The sequence below is a fragment of the Hakea prostrata genome, unplaced genomic scaffold (genome assembly GCF_041222555.1).
Source record: "Hakea prostrata isolate BN-2017 unplaced genomic scaffold, UWA_Hpros_2 contig_123, whole genome shotgun sequence".
NCBI lineage: Eukaryota > Viridiplantae > Streptophyta > Magnoliopsida > Proteales > Proteaceae > Hakea > Hakea prostrata.
Genome location: NW_028291242.1, coordinates 123,740 through 140,302, shown reverse-complemented (window position 1 = coordinate 140,302; position 16,563 = coordinate 123,740). Strand labels below are relative to the sequence as shown.

The 16,563-nt window shown below is 37.4% G+C and overlaps 1 protein-coding gene across 5 annotated transcripts in view; it reads left to right on the top strand.

Annotated features, from left to right (window-relative positions):
- LOC148998822 (uncharacterized) overlaps positions 1 to 16,069 on the top strand; it is a 35,107-nt gene extending 19,038 nt beyond the window's left edge. For all 5 annotated transcript variants that reach the window (XM_089141691.1, XM_089141692.1, XM_089141694.1 and 2 more), the window contains 13 exons: positions 181 to 283; positions 477 to 572; positions 684 to 739; positions 833 to 956; positions 5,778 to 5,840; positions 5,966 to 6,025; positions 6,116 to 6,277; positions 8,789 to 8,862; positions 9,012 to 9,105; positions 9,310 to 9,446; positions 9,541 to 9,621; positions 11,286 to 11,391; positions 15,938 to 16,069. In XM_089141691.1, the coding sequence (XP_088997817.1) occupies positions 181 to 283; positions 477 to 572; positions 684 to 739; positions 833 to 956; positions 5,778 to 5,840; positions 5,966 to 6,025; positions 6,116 to 6,277; positions 8,789 to 8,862; positions 9,012 to 9,105; positions 9,310 to 9,446; positions 9,541 to 9,621; positions 11,286 to 11,391; positions 15,938 to 16,009 (1,228 nt within the window). In that variant the 3' untranslated portion in view covers positions 16,010 to 16,069. The remainder of the gene's footprint in view (positions 1 to 180; positions 284 to 476; positions 573 to 683; positions 740 to 832; positions 957 to 5,777; positions 5,841 to 5,965; positions 6,026 to 6,115; positions 6,278 to 8,788; positions 8,863 to 9,011; positions 9,106 to 9,309; positions 9,447 to 9,540; positions 9,622 to 11,285; positions 11,392 to 15,937) is intronic.
- The last annotated feature ends 494 nt before the right edge of the window (positions 16,070 to 16,563 follow it).

Here is a 16,563-nt window from a genome sequence, read left to right as displayed (position 1 = left end):
GCCCCTCAGATTCTGCTTGTGCAGAACCCTTTGACACTGGGTTTGCCCTTTTTATACTAATCTACAGAATGTGTATGTGTGTGTGTGTGTGTCTAGCCTGCATACTTTAGCATTCTCTTTGGTAAGTCCCACATTGGCTTTTTTTTAGTTATAAAAAAGGGTGTATTTTGGAATGTGCAGTTTGTTAGAAGATGGAGGAACTGTTCTTTCTTTTGAAGGAACTAGCAAAATCTGTCCTCATAAAGCTGTCATAAAAGTTCACAACCCCAAGTTTTACTGGAAGGTATGTACCCCTGACATTCTCTTTGACTGTAGAGTAGATATTTATTGTTAAGAAGGAAAGCAAAAGGATAAAAGCAAATTACTGGTTGAAGTGTAATTTTTGCATTATAGAATGGCGAAGAAATTTTCATGTATACATATATACACACATAAAATGTTTGCACTATGAAACATCATTGGAATCTTCTTTGCAGGTTGCTACACAGGCTGATTTAGGTCTTGCAGATGCATATATAAATGGTGATTTCTCTTTTATTGATAAGGAAGAAGGTCTTCTAAATTTATTCATGGTATGGAGAAGTTATTGTTCCAATGTAAATTTACCGTCTGAGATCCAATTTATTCAACAGTTATAGTAGATTTTTATTCCAAAATTTCCTTTTCTAAATTTGTCTCTGCAGATTTTCATTGCTAACAGGGATTTGAATAATTCTATCATGAAGAACAATAATAAAAGGTATTCTTCTAGTCACTAGATATGCTTCAGAGTTACAGTATTTATCTACAGGAAAACTCAATTATTTTTAGGCTTAAAAATTTCTGGTCACAGGGGTTGGTGGACACCATTACTCTTCACCGCTGCAATTGCGTCTGCCAAGTATTTCTTGCGGCATGCTTCAAGGCAAAACACTCTCACACAAGCTCGCAGGAACATCTCCCGTCATTATGATTTGGTCTGCTCCTTTAGTGTCAATTTTATGAATATCTCTTTATTGTTTTTCCCAGTTAGGAAATTATTGTGACTCTGTTGTCTTTTTAATGCACTGCCACTAAATCCTTTGGTGGGTATAACTTACAATTTAAATTAAGATGCTTTGATTGAAGTTTTGTCTAATTTTGTATGAAATGGCAACTTATTTTCCCTTTTAAGTCAAGTAGCCAACCATTGATCTATTATTAGATTTGTGGTTGATCCAGGAAAATTGGTGGTAAGCCGGTGTGGAGAAAGGGGGAGAAAGGGGAAAAGTTGCACGTCATAGACCAATAGGGAAAGTAAACGTACAAGCAGACGTTGTCAAAGAGAACACTCGACTTCTATTCAAATCACTTTGTCCATTGCTTGGTCACGAGCATGTTAATAAAGAAAAATAACACATATCCTAGTTGAACTATGGAACTGAAAACAAAGTGCAAGTCAAGCTCCAACTTTAGCTTATTCCTTCATAGGCACCCCAAAGTAAATATAGTTCTAAATAAGTAGAACTAATTCCAACCCTTGTTGGATGATAAATGATTGGACCAGTTCTTTCTGGGTTTGGGCTTCCAAAGTCTAGCATGGTGGTCCAACCAATCAAGTGATATTGCATAAAAAATACATTGAAATGTCTTTTTGACTTTCATTTGTGTTGTGACTTTGCCATCTCCGGCAAGAACTGAATTGCTGATAAAAGTTTGCGACAGACGTGTATGTGTGCCTCAAATTAATTGCAATTCTACAATGTCTATCAGCTTGTAGGAATGTGCTTATTACCTGTGACCAAACATCCCAAGCAATGATCATCTCCATTTATTATCACAAGTAAGAGATTGTGTGAATGCTATTGATTGGTGAGCATACTTTTATCATAGTATGTAATTGTTGAAATACAATGTTTGGCAGAATGGCTTATTGATCTATGATCTCAAGCCCTTTATTTATAATAAAGAGGAAAGTAGACTATTACAAGGATAGAGTTTACTGATGCAACTCAATTTAATTCCTATACAAACTCTTATTAGACTCCTAATAGAATCCAACACTCCCCCTCAGTTGGGCTGGATATCACACATGTCCAACTTGACCAAAAAAGTATAAAACATCTGTCCAGGTAAATATCAGCAATTTGATCTTCAAACTTATAGATTACGTCTGCCTTATAGACTTCCATTTGATTTGTCCTCATCTTTACTGCACTTTATGTCTCCGGAGACGCCCAGTGGTAGAATCTTCAAATGTTGAGAGACTAAATTTCTGCACAAATCGAGGGAAATATATTTTTGGGGTAACATGCTGGGTAAAACAGCCGTGAAGTTTTGATTTGTAGCAATGTTAGATCTTTAAGGGAAAGTTTGCCGGGGCAATCTCCAGGTAGGGGAATTTGTCAAGATAAGTGACAATCTCCAGGTAATGAGATCGGTTCGGGTCAACGACAATTCTTTTGCAGGTTAGATCTCGAAGGGAAGATGTCGTTAAGGGGCAAATCTCCGGGGTTACGGAGATCAAGTTCTGCCGGTCAAAAGATAGATCTATGCATGTTAGATCTCCAAGTGGAAGATTGCGGGTAAGGGACAAACTTTCAAGGAGTAGAAGATTGCGAGGTAGGGACAACTTTCAAAGGTAACAAAGATCAAATTCTGCATAGGAGTCTACATGAAAGGCTTTGATTGTAGCATCTTCAATCTCCCCTCACGTGTAGCGTTCCGTGGGAAGATAATACAGGAAATTCCAATGGGGAAACTTGGAAAGGAAGAAATTGTAATGGTAAGTTAAAAGTATCGGAAAACAAATCTAGAGAAAATTTGAGGGGCTGCCGAGCCTCGGTGCCACTAATGAAGGTCCGATATTCCGAATGGCCGGATTAGGTGTAGTCAAGCATAGTAGATCCTCCAATCGGCTCGAGCAAATGTCCATTTACCACGACCAATCTCCTTCCCGATCCTGAAGTAGCTGGTGGAGTTGGTAGGGGTAGTAGAGGCGGTGGTTGAGGCTGTACCGGTGAGAAGGCGCATAATCGTCGGGTAGCAACTCCTCCTGCGAAACCAACGTCTGCAGAGGGTGTGGTGGAAGCTGTCTCGGAAGATTAGCCTTTTGTTTTCCCTGTCTTTGTGCTCGTTGCTCAATCAGGGCGTTTCCAACAATTTTCCTTGGTATGATATGGTTTGTGCAGTGCTCACACTTAATAATCTCCTTAGCCGGATCGATTTAGTGCGAATATTGTAAAGCTGATTTCTCCATAATAGGAGTATAAGCATGACTAATCGCGACTTTCCTCACCCGAACAAGAGCATAAGGCTGTTCTAGTGTAGGAAGGGAGAATGACTTAAGACTTGCACTCGATCGATCGTACTCCACGTTCAACCTGCCAGGTCATATACTTGAATCTTATCAATGTACTTCTTATTGTCACCACATCATCTGGATTAGTGGGGTGATAATCCCCATAATGATCCAACTCTTGCCAAAGAGATCGCACTCGCATAATGTGGGCCACGTTAGTTCCTTTTGGGTAGTCTTGTGAAGCTTCTTTCGTAACTCGTAAACTGTGCATCATTCCCAACTGTCCATATGTTTCGGTGTAGCCTTCGTTTGGGCTGCGGATCAAGTAATAGGTAACCCGGGCAATATTTGGATGCATGGAATTCAAAGGATGACATAATAAGAGAGTCGTTTGATATCCATTTATCTGTGAAACACCTGCGGTAGTGGGTTTGATAGTAGTGCCCGTAATGTATCCAACTAGTCCTCTTCCGGCAATAGTCGGGTAAGCGGTCGAGACCGGATCAAGTAATTTGTGCCGCAAATCTCGAAAGAGAGATGAAAAGTGGAAAAATATTCGATCCGGGGGGGCGGTAGTATCATCAATAGTTGTCATGTTGACAAAATTATCTGCAGTTCTTCGGTGTTCACCCTTTCAGTAGCAATGTCGCGAGATGCAATAGCCAAACAACCCAAGCAGATCTACCTCTTTTTTTTTTTTTTTTTTTTTTCGAATGACAAATATGTCCTTGAAAAACGGAATTTGCAAATAAATCTCGGAACTTATTCAAATTTACATATAAGTCCTGTAAAGCAAATTTACCAAAATAACTCAAAACTTAAATTCAAAACTTAAATTCAAAATTGAATTCAAAACTTGAATTCAAAACTTAAATTCAAAATTGAATTCAAAACTTGAATTCAAAACTTAAATTCAAAATTGAATTCAAAACTTAAATTCAAAAATTGAATTCAAAAACTTGAATTCAAAACTTAAATTCAAAATTGAATTCAAAAACTTGAATTCAAAAATCAAATTCAAACCATACGATCCGTTATGGTCTTTCACGGTGGGGGGGGGCCCCGGTCGGACCTTAATAGCGAACCCCAATCGAAGGTTTCGGATGACTAACCAAGCTTCGGAATCGCAGGCTTCGGATGAGATCGGATAGATTGCGGAGCTGGCGGTTGTTGCGGTGCGGAGTTGCTGATTTCTTCTTCTTTCTTCTCTTCTTCTTTCCTCTGTTTTCTGTTCTTATTCATTGAATCGAGACGGAACAGAATCGTCTTTTTTTTCTGTTTCAGTTGGCGACCAAGATGGTACTGAAAACTGCCTAGACTGAAGATTGGCGATGGGTTTGAAAAAAAATCAGAAGAAGAAGAAGGTAGGTCGCTTCCCAAATCGAATTTAGGCTCGGATGCCATGTTGAAATACAATGTTTGGCAGAATGGCTTATTGATCTATGATCTCAAGCCCTTTATTTATAATAAAGAGGAAAGTAGACTATTACAAGGAATAGAAGTTTACATGAATGCAAACTCTAATTTAATTCCTATACAAACTCTTATTAGACTCCTAATAGAATCCACCAGTAATCACATATGGAACATTGAAGGCTATTTCAGTCTCTGATCCAATGAAATTTCCCAGCTCTTGGAGAGCTGATTGAAAGCAAACAATCACCAGTGCCATCATGTGGCAACCAAGATATGTTATGCTATTTGTTCTTATTTTGATTCTTCTAATATACTGTTGGAAAAAAAAAGGAATATTATACACATTTGAACAGAAAGGTCTTCATACTGTGCATATCACATTAGAACAGGAATACTGAAAATTATGAAAAGGACTTCCACTTGGTTTCTTTGGACTACTGGAGACGAACATGCTTTGTGGCAATTTATGCATTCATAAACTAATTAGGGTGAGGAACTTTATTTCCAATTTTAAGGTTTTTTTGATGGATAACATCATCTATGTTCAGAAGTTCATTGCTTTTATAAAGGACTCTGATATCTGATTTAGGGCCTAACCAGTTTTTGGTCTTATGAAATAACTATGCTTAACATGTCACAAAACTGGTGATCATGTTAATCATGAATGGTTACTATTTAATTATTATTATTTTTTTAACTATCAATCATTAAACTAAATTGTAATGAGGTTCAGGCCCATTTTTCCTGTAGGTCCTGTATTTGCATATCATTAAAAGGCTTTGTTCACTTTTTTTTTTTCTGTGATAACATTGATTGCATTTTGGCTTGGATGTGTTAAATGCACCTTGTAATGTATTTTGGAAGATCAACTTGAGCTGTTAGTTTCCAAAATTCTTATATCATGCTATATTTGATGTCTATCAACTTTTTGTTCAAGTTTCTTGCTATTGTTGGTTCTCTCTTATTTATCACTTCAGAATATGGCATTGTTTCCTATAATAAGTGGTTTCTGTTTTTTTTCTTAAGAAATTATTGTTGATTTGATTGCATTGGATATGATCCTAAGACTTGTCCTTTTCTTCCCCCATTTTTGGTCTTCTAGAGTAATGACCTCTTCGCTCTGTTCTTGGATGAAACGATGACCTACTCGTCTGCAATATTTAAGGTTCCCTCCCCTCCTTGAAACATATTATCTTTAGATAATACATGAAAGCTAATTGGTTCCTTTTTTAATTCAATCTGAAAGATCCTCCTAATTCTGATACTTTCATGTGCAAAATCACCCAATAGGAGGAAAATGAAGACTTGAAGACTGCACAAATGAGGAAAATTTCTCTTCTGATTGAAAAAGTAAGTTTCTTGACAACAATCTTGTTGAAATATCTTTGGAGAACATCAGACATGGTCTCTGTTTGTCTTGACCTTTGTAAACGTATCCAGGCCAGAATTGACAAAACACATGAAATTCTTGAAATTGGGTGTGGCTGGGGAAGCTTAGCCATTGAAGTAGTCAAACGAACTGGATGCAAGTACACTGGAATTACTCTGTCCAAAGAGCAATTGGAATATGCTGAAAGAAAAGTAAAGGAAGCAGGGCTTCAGGTCTTTAATCTCTTCAACAAGTAGTGATAAGGCTTGTGTTCTTTTCATGCATATATGTTGTGCAAATGATAGGCACAACACCAGCTTTATTTCAAATTGCATGATGGCACCCCTCACAAGAGTTAGATTACTGTAACTTCATGCCTATAAAATGACATATCTGCCCCCCTCCCCTTCTTCTTATTTTTATCCAACTAACGGTACCCCTACTTCAAGGTATGAAACTGCACAATCTGTGTAGCAGAAGCTCTCCATTATATATATATTGCAAAATTTTCAATGCTATTCTTTTCTGTAGCTTCTTTGTTTTCACTTGGTATTGCCAATATATCGCTTCAGAATTTCCCAAATGTTTGAAGAAGTTTGACTACCAGGTAGTTCTCCAGGAATAAAATTATTGGTGTTGAGTTTCTTAAACTTATATGGAAATGATGCCAATCAATATATTTTGGTGTCCTTAATTATACCAATAAAACAATTAGTGAACATGATCTTCACTAATAGTTTTGTAAAAGTAGGGTTATAGTTGTGGGCCCCTGTTGACCATTAGTCTTCCTGATGTGTTGGTCATAGTAGAAGATCTCGCTCTCGAGCAAGATCTCATCACCTTGAAAAACCGAGATCTCGACCATCTCGACGAGATCTCGGTCAAGATATACAATTTTTTTGTGTTAACTCGGTGGGTTTTAGGGTCTTAATTGGGTTGAAACTTGGTATTTAGCCTATTTAAGGCATTTTGAACACATTGGTGGCCTTGAATTTGTCAGAAAACAATCCTAAGTATGATTTCTAAGTCTACCCATAGTGTGAAATCGAAGTATTGTAGGATTAGGGAATGCAAGGTTATACAACATGTAATATTGAACCTTTAAGGCATATAAATGAAAAACAAGTGTATCAAATGCATCAAATAACCTAAATGTTATCAAAATTCCATCCATATGAGTATCACAATCTCAATTTTCAATAATAGAATAATAAAATTATAACCATTAGAAGTTCTATATAAGTCATTAAATCGTAAGTTCATAAGACAAACAGAGAATGATTGATCTTCCTTCAATGTTGTAGATGTGTTAAGAGAAGTTGCAAGTGAAACTAGCCGAAATCCAAAAAAAATGCAAAAATTGAGAATTCCAACGAGATCCAGGGCGAGATATAGCGAGGTATCCCAACTCTCTGCTCTCGACCTCCATCTCCCCTCTCCTACTTGAAAAAACGGGATATCTCGCGAGATCTCCCACCATGGTGTTGGTAGTAGTGTTGGAATATCTCCATTGTGCGAATAATTTAGATGGACTTGCCTGGCACTTTGATGGTTTCCTTTTTTTCTTGTGAATCCTTCTTGGAGTGTAGTTTTGATTTGTCCACTTATTGTATGTGAAGGCAAACATTCAGCTATAGAATACTTTTTTTTTTTTGGTAAGATTCAGCTATAGAATACACTCCAGCTCTATTGCTTAACTGGTTCTTTTCACCTTCTTCTCTTCCTTTGATTCTCATATTTTTTTGGATGAATAAGAAGTTGTATCAAAAGAAAACAACACGCTTACAACATAGCAAAATAAAAGCAAAGATTAAAAAGCACTGACAATGCAACATGGGCAGGGCCCAAAGAAGATGGGCCGAGCAGGGCCCAAAGAAGATGGGCCGAGCAGGGCCTCAAAGACTTAACAATATGAGGTTTCTTTACTTCTCTAATATCTGATTGACTTATCATTCTTGTTTTTAGTCAATCCCTAGTTGCATTGGTTTCTCTTGTCATATGCCAAGTATGATTTTGTACATGCTAGTTATGTGTCACAAAGCTCTCAGTTTTATTACCTTATATCCGTATCCTTTTCTTCTTTCAAATCAGTACAGAGAAGTAAAAATACAGCCAAATGAATACCATATGAAGTGAGGGTATGACTTGGTGCAATGGTAGGGTTGCTTTACTGTGACAAAGTAGTAATGAGTCCTGTAACTTGGAGTGAATGGATGTGAGAAAGGAAAGAGAGAAGCCATGATTTTGGTGTGGAAACTTCACTGTGAATTGGTGTAGACCTGAGGAAATACTTCCACTATTTATAGATGAATTTACAAGTAGAAGTTAACTAGGAATATAACATAGAAATGAGATAGGATTTTGAACTCCAAATCCTGTTCATTCTAGGACTCCCAGCTTCGAATTAGTGCCTGGCACTAATTCTCGATGGCTTTATTTTGCCTAAAATGCTGTTTTAACAGGTTTGACTTTAGAAACAATCTCCCTGTAAAACCAGAGGTAAGGCTGCATGCAGTATGATCCTTGGCAAACACTACAGCAGCAGGAGCCTTGTGCACTGGGTTTGTGCCCTTTTTCAGTACCCTTCAAATTCTCTATGGAAACCCCCTAAGGGATTCTTCACATGATTGCTTTGCCAACCCATTGCAATTTATATATGCATCTCCTATGGACTTGATTCTGTTATAAGAAATATCTCCTAATTGTCAAGATTCATGTAAAACTTGTATTGACTTTACTTCCAGGACCGCATAAAATTCCTTCTATGTGACTACAGACAATTGCCTGGCTCCTGCAAGTATAACAGAATTATATCATGGTGAGTTCCTGGTCAATTCCAGTATCCATTAATTTCCTTTTATAAAAATCTACATTATGCTTTTTTTGGGGGTGGTGGGGTGAGCAACTCCAATATCAATTAGTGTTCAACTTGTGCTTAAAGCTTAATTTCTGATTTAATTCTGACAGTGAGATGATAGAAGGGGTTGGCCATGAATTCATGGAGGACTTCTTTGGCTGTTGTGAGTCGGTGTTGGCTGAAGATGGTCTTCTTGTTCTACAGGTTAACCAGACAGTTTGTCAATTACACCATGCATCTTAGTGATGTATCCACTTGACTAGCTTGCAGTTTTAGCTCAACACATATAACTCTTTTTCAGTAGAAATTTCCCATTCAATTTCTTTCATATTTTCTTAATTTATTTGGTATGGAACCAAAGTGTTGGCTCATTAAAGCCGTCATTGACCATGGTTGATCTGTATGCAGTTTATATCAATACCTGATGAACGGTATAATGAGTACAGGCAAAGCTCTGATTTTATAAAAGAATACATATTCCCTGGAGGATGCCTTCCATCTTTAAGTAGAGTAACATCAGCAATGGCATCAGCATCAAGACTCTGGTGAAAATTATGTTACCATCTAATTATCAGACTAGCCTAACTTCTCATCTTTTTCTTTGGACAATTTTACTAAAATGTTGAAGTTTTAATGCAGTGTGGAGCACCTGGAGAATATTGGAATACATTACTATCAAACACTAAAATGGTGGAGGAAGAATTTCTTGGAAAAGCAGAGGTACAAACAATAACCATGTAACATGCTTATATTTACTTCAACAACTGACCTCAATTTCTTCTGTAAACTTCTCATGAAAATTTTTGGAGCACTCATGGTCAAATTAAAGCTTTTTTATGTCATCTCAGGTCACTAATGTAACGGGGTAGCTCCGAAATATTATTTACCTGGTGCTTTATGGAGCATTCTCAACTCTTTAGAAATATGGATAGAATGATATCTGAAATTTTTGTTCAGATGGGAAACCTTCCTCTAATTAAGAATTGTATTTATTTGATACTTTACTTGACAAGACATTTACCAAAAAAGACCATGTCTAGTGCACAAGGCTTCCCCATTTAGCATGGTCAGGAAAGATCAAATGTATGTGGCCTTATGCCTGTTTTTAGGGAAGCTGTTTCCTGAGCACTAGACTAACTCACCAAGCACAACCTTCAAATGAAACTGCTAACACTGAACAATTAGTTGCATCCCACAAACCCATGAAATGTTGAGCCAAAATTGTTTTATTGCAAATACGACAATAACAACATGCTGCTGAAAATGGGGAATAATTCTGTTCAGTTTTTGTAACTGCCTTAATCTTCTTATCTTGAGAATAATTCACATGGATTTGTTCAGGAAAAATATATATCCTTTCCAATTTTTATGGAGGCCCTTGTCTTCTCATCTTGGGAGAGATTAATTTAGGAGGAATGTGAATGCATCTGAATCTATGAATGTGTTAAAGAATTCTGATATCTCAACACTTGGAACCAGTGGCGGAGCCACGTTGGGACCGGAGGGGGCCATGGCCCCCCCCCGGATTTTTTGAAATTGTAAAGATTCTTGTTTTTTTCCTTATTTCTCTATCTTTGAATGTGAAATACCACTATTTGGCCCTCTCCAAAAATTAAAAATAAAAACTTAAAATAAAGATGATGGGTGCAAATGTCATTCATAATCTCTATCTAATGGTTATTATTAAATTCCTAGTTTTAAGGAATAAAAGGTTATTCTAATTAAAAACTAACTCACGATCCATGAATTTCTCCTTATATATTCTCTCTTATTTTCATTTCTATTTATTCTCTCATGAATCTCCTCTTTTATTCCTGTTTTTTCTTTTTTTTTTCTCACACGTCTCACAAAATATTGAAGTTGTTAGCAAACTTTGGAATTTTCCTAAATCTTCTCCACATCAGGTATTCACTCTCTCTTTCTAAAATTATTCACTCTCACACTCACGAATTTTCTATTAATTTACCTAATTTTTAATGTAGACTCTACATTAAAATATAATAATATATTCTGAGATGGGACCTACAGTGGGTCCCACATTGGCCCACATACATTTGGCCCCCCTCCATGTTCAATCCTGGCTCCACCCCTGCTTGGAACAATGTGTTTGTGTATGTGTGTGTGTGTGTATGTGTTTGTTTGAGAGAGAAAAAGAGAGAGAGAGAGCGGACTATTGTCTGTTTTTCTGACCTCTGTTGATCATGTCTCTCATATATTTCGTCATACTTAACCAAGTAAGAATAAGAGGAATGTTAACTCTTGTATGCATTAAAAATTCAAATATAATTTCGGCTATTTCATGTAATTACCTTAACCAAAAGCTGTGGTGTTTTCTTGGTATTTTTGTGTGTTTGGTTCTGATGTGGTTTTTTTTATGTTCCCAGCAAAATTCATTCATTGGGATTCAATGAGAAGTTCATCCGGACATGGGAATACTATTTTGACTATTGTGCTGCTGGTTTTAAGACACGTACACTGGGCAATTACCAGGTATTAATCACAATTTGAACAGAAACTGCTTTTTTGGTCCTTCCAGTTGAAGTAATAACCCCTGGCCTGCATATTTCTGAAAGACAAATAGAGAGAATGTTTACTAAATTTAACTTTATGTTTCCCCCACTATGCAAATTAACTTACATTAATCTGAGTAGTAAGTGGTCAAACTCTGAAATATTTTATGGAAAGTACATATCAAAATGCTGTGTGTAACAGAACCTCTAATCACAAACTAGAAGCTGAACAAGAAGAGGAAGACACAGAGAAATCCTAACTGGAAAGAAATAACCCAGTGATAGAATCAGTACGTCTTTCGTATCTGGGGTTGAATTTATTTACAATCCTATAACAGAAACACAAGTTGAGTAGGAAAGGGCAAATAAGCAAATAATAATCAGTTAGGACTATAAATCCCTAGCCTAGTAAAACTAAACTACTAATTTAAGAAACAAAAGACTTCTGAACTACGAAAAGTATTCTTCGTGGGACATTCTCCCAAGCTGGGAATCCTCAATACCTTTAACAGTGTGGAAAGAAAACCTCAGTTTCTAGAGCATGATGAAGTACCCCACGCGACTCCTGGGATAATTCTGGTTACAAGATACCTTATATTTTTTCTCTTTGAATGATCTTATGTAATGTAAAGCTAAGATCAAGGATGACTTAGCCCCAAATAACCCACAAACACAGAAATAGCATAAAGGACATAAATAATCAGTTTAAGGTCTGAAACAAATATGACCAGCCTGAGTTTAAGTGAGATTCATGTGGTAGCAACAGTTGGATTGAGAGCTATGGCTTCAATCACTAAAATAGAAACTTTTGGGCTGTAGCCCAAACTGACTAATAGATGGCTCTCAAACTTTGATTGAATGTAGTCCAAGTGAGAGGATAATGTGAGGGCCAGATGCTCAGATATGGGAATGGATCTAAAATAGAAAGTTCAGGTTGAATGGTAGAATGATGGATGGATGAGATTCTGGGTTGGGTGAAAGGGAATATGAGATGGAATAGGATATTAGTATAACCAGCAGGGTTTGTGAGATGGAGGGGACAAAGGAGGATCCAACCAACTGAATTTTCAAGTTAAATGCTTGTTTCGATTGAAGTAGCAGCAAGAAGCTTCTGACAAAAGAATAGAGACTGGGGATAGGTGGATTTAGCTCTCAACAGCAAGGTTTCTTCAATCCTAGGTATTTAGCTCTCAACAATGAAGTTTTCATCCTTCTTATTCGAGCAAAGAGACGAGAATAAACTCAAAGCAAAACCTTGATTGATCAGTTCATTAAAACTTGTTGGCTGAAAATAGTCTATTACATACTTAATAGAGTACTAATACTTGCTCTCTGAGTTACATAGAATATAGAAACTACTAGCCTTTTCTGAGCTAGCTAATATTCTCAGCAATAGCAAAAATGGAAACTTACTAGAATTAAAAATTAGAAAATAGGCATTATCAGTCAGCTACATGCTTAAATACTAAAATAGAAACTAGTGAATTAGAAAGAAAATAAACCCAAATCAGTCTCCACTATTCCCAAAAGCTATAGACCCCATGATGCAACCTTAGTGATAAGCCAATTGCCTTCAAGATCTCTAACACTAGACTTGAATTAGGCCCAAACCTAGATGTCGGTTAGGGTGTATGGGTTGCTTCTTAATAGAATACCCATCACACAAAACTTAACCACCACTATCCCAGTAGCCGAACGGCCCGAACCAAACCCAATTCCCTTGTTTTAGTTAATTGGGTTTTGTTTGGTTATTGGGATAGTGGCGATTAAGTTTGGTGTGATGGGTATATGGTTGAGATGGGGTAGATCTTGAGATATGGGATGAAAACTTAGGGGAATAGGTTGAAACTTGGATTAAATTTATGTCTTATTACCTAGGATAATCTCTTCAAGTTTCAATGGGTTTGGATGGGAGGTGTTGATACGGAATCCTGCTTGTCCTTCCCTATCAAGTTCCTGCAAAACACGTGCTTGCTCGACCTTGGGGGGTCGAGGTACGTCTCCGATGAGCAAGTCAGTACCAATGAGATATGATCACAACTACTTAATAGAGAATTCAAGTAATTGATCACATAGAATATGAATACTTACTTTCTTATGCTAACTTGTGGTGTTTATATAATGTAAGATATTAGAGTTAGATTTGGAATATAACTCTAAGAAGAATTGTTTTCCTGACTCCTACCTATAGATAGTTGAGGTATAGTAGGAGTTCATCACCCTGATTGGGTATCTTGATAATATGGTCGGAGTTGTGTGTTCGGACTGGATAGATTCTAAGAACCTATGGTCGGACCGGATAGATCTCATCCATGATCTGTTTATAAAGGATGACCATCTTGGTCATTAACAAGGGGATTGGGAGATACTAGGTTTCTTGATTTTGGAGTGAAATTGGGTGATAAAAACAAGAATGGGCAGGTCTGGGATTTGGTTGGTCTGTTTAGGCTGTAATTAGGATTGGAGGTGAGGGATGAAGGTGGATTGATGGTCAAAATATGGTATGAGACAGGTCTCTGGTTAGGGAGATCTAACAAATTTTAGGAGGTAGGTGGTGTAGGTGGGAGAGAGAGACTCATAGCAGAAGCTAAGGTTCAAAACTGTAAATTTAAGGAGGTTAGAGATGGGGATTAATGAGGTCTTCCAGCAGTACCTGTTTGGGACCTTGAATGGAGGCTTGTGAAGACTGTCCTATACAGCCATTGTTGAGAGTCTAAGCTGGATCTCACTTAGAACCTTCCTAGGGTTTGGACCTTCAAACTAATTAACAGAACAAAAGCTCTAATGCTTGGATCTTCAAACTAATTGACAGAACCAAAAACTAAAATGCACTAGAGTGCTTTAAGGAAAGCTTATTATTTATTCATTCAAAACTGATATCTCCCAATTGAGTAGAGGGGTTTACTTAAAACAACCTAGGGGTTGGGTTTCCTGTTGGACTTGTATTCCCAGCTTATTCTAATTGAGTTTTAATCATAGTTGTCAAGGCGTCGCCTCGGCGTCCGGGTGCCTTTGGAGCGCCTCAAATCGGCATCGGCTTATTTTTAGGCAATAAGGCGACCACCTTAGGGTATGAGGCGTCATCTTAGGCGCCTCGGACACCTTATACCTTAAGGCGTCCGCTTTTTTTCCTTTTTTAAATCACATGAAAGATGCCAAATTGAAGGCATATATTGAATTACTTATTAGATTCCGATTGTAAAGTATCTATTGTTTGAACCTATATGCATATTTATAATGACGCTATATGTGATCAAAATAAAAAAATAAAAACAAACAAAATCGAAAGAGAATAAGTTCTTGACTCTAGTCTCACACTCTCACTCTCACTCTAATCCTAATCTCTTTCTCTTTTCCTCTCTTCTTCTCTTCGATTCCCGCGACGACACTCCGGCAAGCAGTGGCCAGCGACAGGCGACTTCTTCTCTTGGTCTTCCTGTGACTTTTTATTTAGGACCTCCTATGTGTGGTTTGTAGTATGTTGGATGACTTGAGGTAGGCTAATATTAGATTTTTTATTATATAAGATATGATAAATTTATAATGGATTAGAGTGAATGAGATGTACACTAAAAATTTCACTTAAAACGCCTCAACCGCCTTAAAAGCGCCTCGGAGGGCGCCTCATCGACTCATCGCCTCAACTAGCCTAAACCGCTTTGTATCGCCTCATCGCCGTGACAACTATGGTTTTAATACCACTGAGTCTTATTACTTCGACCTGTAAAAGGACTCACTTGAGCTAATTAATAACCACATGTTTTGACATACCTCATTCAGGTAGATTTTACAATTTTGCCACTGACCTGTTGAGTAGATTAAGAATAGCAATTAAAGTTAGAACATCTGTTGGGCAGCAACCCTGCAGGTTTCCTTTGGCCTTCCACTTGGTCTTGGATTTGTTCTTGGACTGGGGGGGTTCAGATACTGCATCACCCCAAAAATTCTCAAAAGGTGCTTTCAAAGTTGGACAAAATAGGTCATGACATTGTCCACGTGAACAGTGTTTTGGCTCTTCTAGAAGCCCAGTAATGCAACCAATTGGCCCATTGACCCAATGGTTGGTTCAAAAGTGAACCAGTTTCTTAAGTATCTTCCCAAACAGTAAATTATTATGTCTTTCAAGGATTCAACAATGTACAATTTCTTTTTTCCGGAGTCTGTGGGGATGTAGTAGCTGAACATGTATTTCAGACAAGATCTGGGAATTTAAGGTGACCACCTGACATGGCAGGTTGCCATGTTTTTATACTAACTGCTTCAGATAAATTTATACCGTTCTATCTAAAGGTGTTTTCACATTTTATATATCAGAATTCCTGAAAAGTTAGTTACTCTCATTTCTTTGTCCACCCTACTTTAAGCTGAAATTACTGCTGAATAAGTGGCTGCTTGCAAGGTTTGCTTGACATGGGGCATTAAACCATAGATATGGGATGAAAGCAAATCTTTACCCGCTACCAAAATTGTTAACCACTGGAAAAAGCCAGAACTTGACAAAAATTGGTCTTCCTCTCAAACTGCAGATGGTGTTTTCACGTCCAGCAAACCTTACAGCATTCAGGAATCCGTACAGAAGCATACCATCAACGTACTGAAAACCTTTCGGTGATATCTATTTGTTTTTTTTTAGTTTTTACAGTCCCCCCCCCCCCCCCCCCCCCCCAACAAGTTCCAAAGCATGGGTTCTTGTATCATTGCGAGGGAAACTGTATTTTCTGCTGTCCAAGAGAGGGAAGGCAAGCAAGTGTTGTAACATCATTATCTTTGACACAGCATTTATTGGCAAACTGTTGAATAGAATGATTGAATTGTGATTAACTTCTACAAAACGACTTATACTACTAACCAATCCATCGACAACAAACTTTTTTTAGTGTGAAAGTTCATTTTTTTTTTATTGATAAAAGAAAGGAAATACACAATAGAACAAAGTCTAGGTATTGATTGTTCTATCCCTCCTGATTGTCTCTAGGCAACTTGTTCCACGAAATATGAGGCATTCAAATCAAAATACAGCTCTAGTTTTAAATTAGGACAGCATTGAACTAGCGTAAGTAAAAGATCAACAAAAAAAAAGCTGTCGTACTGTAGTCCAAGTCATAAGCAGCTTCAAGTTTAGTCGTAGGGTAGTCTGTTAAGGTTAGGGTTT